The sequence below is a fragment of the Phalaenopsis equestris genome, unplaced genomic scaffold, assembly GCF_001263595.1.
Source record: "Phalaenopsis equestris unplaced genomic scaffold, ASM126359v1 Scaffold000357, whole genome shotgun sequence".
Taxonomy (NCBI): Eukaryota; Viridiplantae; Streptophyta; class Magnoliopsida; order Asparagales; family Orchidaceae; genus Phalaenopsis; species Phalaenopsis equestris.
This window is the reverse complement of record NW_018164799.1, coordinates 135110-140218: the sequence shown is the minus strand read 5'-3', so window position 1 is coordinate 140218 and position 5109 is coordinate 135110. Positions and strand designations below refer to the sequence as shown.

Sequence of the window (5109 nt, the reverse complement as noted above, 5' to 3'; positions counted from 1 at the left end):
CGCTCTTCCCACAGCTCGTCCGTCGCGCAAAATTCCCGTCAACCTCAAGAAACCACCCCCAAAGCAAAGGGGAAGAATTCCTCGCATTCTCCCAGCGAATAACTAAAACCCTAATCTCCCACATCGTCTTTGTTTTCTATTCAGATTAGGGTTTCTCAGGCTTCTTTTTTTTTGTATCAAAGTTTATAAACTGTGCTTATATTCCGGCACCGTGCGGATTCGGGCTCGAGATAAATTTCACACATTTTCTTCCAAATTACATTCCGGCACCGTGCGGAGCTCGGTGTGGGTGGTGGAGGACTTTATTGATCGGAATGGATGCTGCCGGCAGCCAGGGCGGGTCCATTCCCGGTCCTTCCTCGCAGCATCCGCAGAGGATGGAATGGCATGCCGTGTCTGAGAACTCTTTCCATAACAATGGAGGCGAAGTAAGGAGGGTGTAGCGCTTTATTCTAAGCTGTCATGCATAAATTTCTTTGTTGATGTCTTGTTTTATTGCAGGAGCTGGAACACACTAACTTTGGGCAGTCCGACGAGAGAACGATATATGAGGTATGCTACCCGGTTGAAAACATGTTTTATGTTTGTGCGTGCATCATGCTGAGTCCGAATGATGGCTTTTCGGGTAAACCGTTGATTGTGGGAAGGTACAGGAAGTAACCGGACAACTTGACGTGGATGTCCGTTCGATTACTATCGATGGTGGGGGGATGACTGACGAGACATTGCAGTGTCGGCTTCAGGAGGTTTCTAGGCAGAGGGGGAAGCTGGAACATTTAGAAATGGAGCTAAGGGCTCGGGCAATTGCCAGGACTAAGATTATGGAAATGCAGAGAAGGTATCAGTCACAGATCAGGGAGCATGCTGATGCAACTACACAGCTAAAGGTGCCGAATAATTTCTAATTTTGGCTTGCAGTAGATATTTCTTTGTAACTGATTTCTTCATGTAGTTTTTATTAGACATTTGCTGTTGTGATCTCTACTTCATTTTTATTGCCTTTATTTCTTCTCTATTTATGGTATTGCACTGTTTTCTAAACTTTAAAGCGGAAGCTCGTTAACAACATATGCTGGCTGCCAGTCATTTTACTTGACTGTCGTACAAATGGTTCTTAGTGGTTTGGATTCTATATCTGGATGATATATTGTTAGTTTGCTTATTTACACTAATTTTTGAGGCAGTGTTGATGGTTTGCATTCCGATGAGCTAACATTAATTTATTTCAGGCAATTTGGCTGTTGAGGAGATTCTGAACACCAGAAATTACATCCATTGAGCTCTTTGCTTTGCTCATGGATTTGAATTATTGTTAATCTACAGAAATATTTTCAGATGCTTCTTTTAATTTTCTTAAAAAACATAATCCTCTCTTTTCTTGATCATATTTTTGCAACTAACACCCCTTTTTATGCAGTTGTTTTCTTTTAACTTGCTTAGTGAATGACATATTAACTTGGAAAAATGGGTGCAATACATGGACGAGCATATGATTTCATAAGATGATACCGTCTTTTTTTCTTGAATGGGATGCAATATATCTAAGATACACTATTTGACTGTGCTGATATATAAATGCACGTGCGCACGCGCACACAAACACATACACACACACACATATTTACATATATGTATGTATGTATCTATCTATCTATATGCATGTATGTATCTATCTATATGTACGTATGCATGCATGTATGTTTGTATCTATATATGTACACATGTATCTAGATGTATATGTATTTATGTGTGTATTTTTGTATATATGATATAGTCGCATGTATGAGTGGTTAACTGTACCAAGGAGGATAATCAGGGGGCCTTTTGTAGTTACCATGACTTTCGGTTAAAAGAATCACATGCAAATTATGTACGCATTGCATTGTTTGATAAATGCCAACAATATTTCCCCGGTTAAAAGAATCACATGCAAATTATGTATGCATTGCATTGTTTGATAAATGCCAACAATATTTCCCATCCGTTTGGAAAGTCTGAAAAAGAAATGAGGTTCTGTTTTTTTTTTGTCATGTACTATTTTAAGATATACCCTCCAATTGACTGAGTTATATTTGTCTAAAAAACTTTCACAAGACAAGTTCTTTAAGAATGCAAATTAGCCTAAAGATAAAAGAAAAGGGCCACCGATGGATGCAGTAAGCTGATTTGGTTGATTGTTCCTTGATTGGATAGGAAGTTGGGCTACCAAAGTGATAGTAGCTTGTAAATCGTTGTTCAAACTTGAGTGATAGAGGAGAGTGATTAGTAACCCTTTAAGGGAAATAAAAGAAGAATGACTTTATTTATAGGTAAGTTTGAAATATGCAGCACCAGTGAATTAGTGTAAAGTAGTTTTGGGATTTTTTGTGCTTATTTAGTACCAGTGAATTAGTAGTGTAAAGTAGTTTTGGGATTTTTTGTGCTTATTCAAATCAGAACTATGTGGCTTGACGGAATTTGAAACAAAGCTATCATCATAAGCATAATCTTAGCGTGATATGCTATACTAAACAGTTGTGAGAAATTGGGGAAATGTTATTAGCTTCATCAGCCCTTCTTATATCTTCAAAGAAAGAAGAATGACTCTCTTTATAGGTAACTTTGAAATATGTAGCACTAGGGAATTAGTGTAAAGTAGTTTTGGGATATTTTTATGTTTCTTCAAATGAGAACTATGTGGCTTGATTGAATTTGGATATCATCAGCAATATCTTAGCGTGATATGCCATACCAAACAGTTGTGAGAAATTGGGGAAATGTTATTTTAGCTTCATCATCTTTTCTAGCATCTTCAAAAGAAAGAATTGGTGCCATCTCAAAATTTTTTTTGGATGTGGATACTCATTTGCTTTTGTTTGATCAAAAGAGTTGCTGCGTTTTTCATATATATATATATATATCTTGTTGTATATAGTGCATCACATGATTTTCTTTCACTATAAATGGTATCCTTACTGTATTTTAAAATTTTAAAATTTGTCTGTTGATTACATATTGAATAAATGTTGTGGGAAATTCCCATACTTAGATGGTTTCTGGTATTCTATTGATAGGATAAGTTTTGTTAAAACATTTCATTGCTTACAGACAACACATCCATACAAATTAATTTCTATATAATATTGTGCGAATGCACTATATTCTTGCTAGGCATCCCTTTTGATAGGGCGAGCTTAAGTAAAACTTTGACTGCTTGAGCACAACGCCCAGCGCAGCATAGTTTCCATGCACTAGCCTGTGAAGGTTCAATAGTTTTGTAATAATTTAGGGATAATTATTTACTCTATTATATCTTTTCATTTTGCTTTTATATTCTTTTCAGGATGAAGCAATTATTTTCTGCATTATTATATGGCTTACTATGACTTTCTTCCTAGTGAAAAGTCCCTTCCCCTGAATTTTTTTCCTTCCATGAAAAGTTGCCTCTCACCTGCAAAAAGCAGCTCTTTTGGTTTCTGCAAAGCTCGCTTTACAGAATAGTGAGCTAGGAAATATGGTGTCAGTTGCAGGTTAAAGCTGTAAATTTTTTGAGGGATGCCTTACTTTGTCTGCTCTGTTTCGATAAATGAATATTGCTGTTGCCTAAACCTTTTTATTGGCGTAGTTTATCCAGATTCTCTCTCTAAGGTATTGAAAATGTGTTAAGAATAGTGATATCGCATCTGACAATTGTTCTTTGTGTCTCTTTCCAAAGAAATCTTTATTGAATTGTCTAGGCTGTTGACAAAGAATATTATTTTTATTGGATCAAGCTATTGAATGAGGATTTTTAAAGCTAGCCACGCATAGTTTGGATAAGGCTTATGATAATGATGATTAAAGTCATCTTCGAATAGATTTTTATAATTTTTGCATACATTGTGCTTATTCTATTAATTTTGTCAAAGCAACATTGCAATCTTTGTTCTTATGTTTCCAGCGGCAGCAGTTCGTCCTTATCAATTGATAAGAATTGATTTCTATAAAACTTATGTTTTAATATGATTTATAATATCCACAACCATTTTGCAGGACCGACTAAAACAAAGAGAGGAACAAATATCTGAATTAAAGGTGACATTGGAAGAGAAAGACAGGGAATTACGTTCAGTAAAGTTAGATAATGATGCGGTTTGTTTGGCCCTCTTTTTGCACTTCATCTTTGCGTCTTTGTTTATCAGTGTCAGGTCTTGCTTTGAGAAAAACAAGTAGTGCTTCTTTTTGCTGTATAGGTTTGGGCTAAAGCGGACCTCCTTAGGGAACAAAATAAAGAGCTAGCCACCTTTAGGTATGTTTTATATGAACTTTTTCTTTTGGTTTATTGAACCCAATGATTAATGGTTAGAATTTCGTATTTTTTAATTTTGGCCATTTCTAGCTTCTGAACCTACAATCCAGACTATAAAATGGAAACACTTTGGAATTGTTCTTATTATTTTCTGGTCCTTTTTTGTTTTTATATTTTCTATATTCAAGCAGTTTTCATGGTTATGTCGATTTCTGATAATCTCTTTTTTATGACTTGCCATCAGTTTTTCACTATAACGGTGTCACCAAGTCCTTTATAGCTTTATTTAGGAAGGTCTATCCTTAACTAATTTTATTATTGATATCACAAGTACTGTTACCTAGTATTTTTGTTTTTTTGTCTCCTTCGATGCGCATGGTCATCATTCCCATCTTTTTTTAGTTTTCTACATCCTTTCTTAAAAAATGTCATCTTTTCTTCAATATGAGAGTAGTGTCATCATTGATGTGATATTGATTTTAATTTTGATACGGATTTTACAATTAGGGTATGTAAATTACCTATGGGCAAGGAGCTGCTTATTTGTTTTTTCATATTTCATCTTCATCTTCTTTAACATTAGTTGCCACTTTATTCTCCATCATTTCCTAGTGTTGCATCAAATGCTAATTAAAATTTGGACTTTTTTTGTCATATTCTCAGTTGTGTTGTCTTTGGTCTATTTTTTCCATTATTATCCTTTTAGATTAGTTCTATCTACTTAACTCGTTGGTGGATATCATTACGATTCCATTTTGATGCCCTAACATTCTGAATATATTTTCCATTCCCTAATATTCAGCAGGATTTTATCACCATTTAAAATAATCATTCTTAATCTT

The 5109-nt window shown here is 35.1% G+C and overlaps 1 protein-coding gene across 3 annotated transcripts in view; it reads left to right on the top strand.

Moving 5' to 3' along the window:
* The first annotated feature begins 6 nt into the window (after positions 1 to 6).
* Positions 7 to 5109, top strand: part of LOC110026189 — a 43871-nt gene continuing 38768 nt past the window's right edge. For 2 of the 3 annotated variants that reach the window (XM_020727048.1, XM_020727046.1), the window contains exons 1-5: positions 7 to 428; positions 502 to 552; positions 648 to 887; positions 4012 to 4110; positions 4212 to 4267. In XM_020727048.1, the coding sequence (XP_020582707.1) occupies positions 315 to 428; positions 502 to 552; positions 648 to 887; positions 4012 to 4110; positions 4212 to 4267 (560 nt within the window). In that variant the 5' untranslated portion in view covers positions 7 to 314. The remainder of the gene's footprint in view (positions 429 to 501; positions 553 to 647; positions 888 to 4011; positions 4111 to 4211; positions 4268 to 5109) is intronic. The other variant, XM_020727047.1, reaches the window with a different exon arrangement.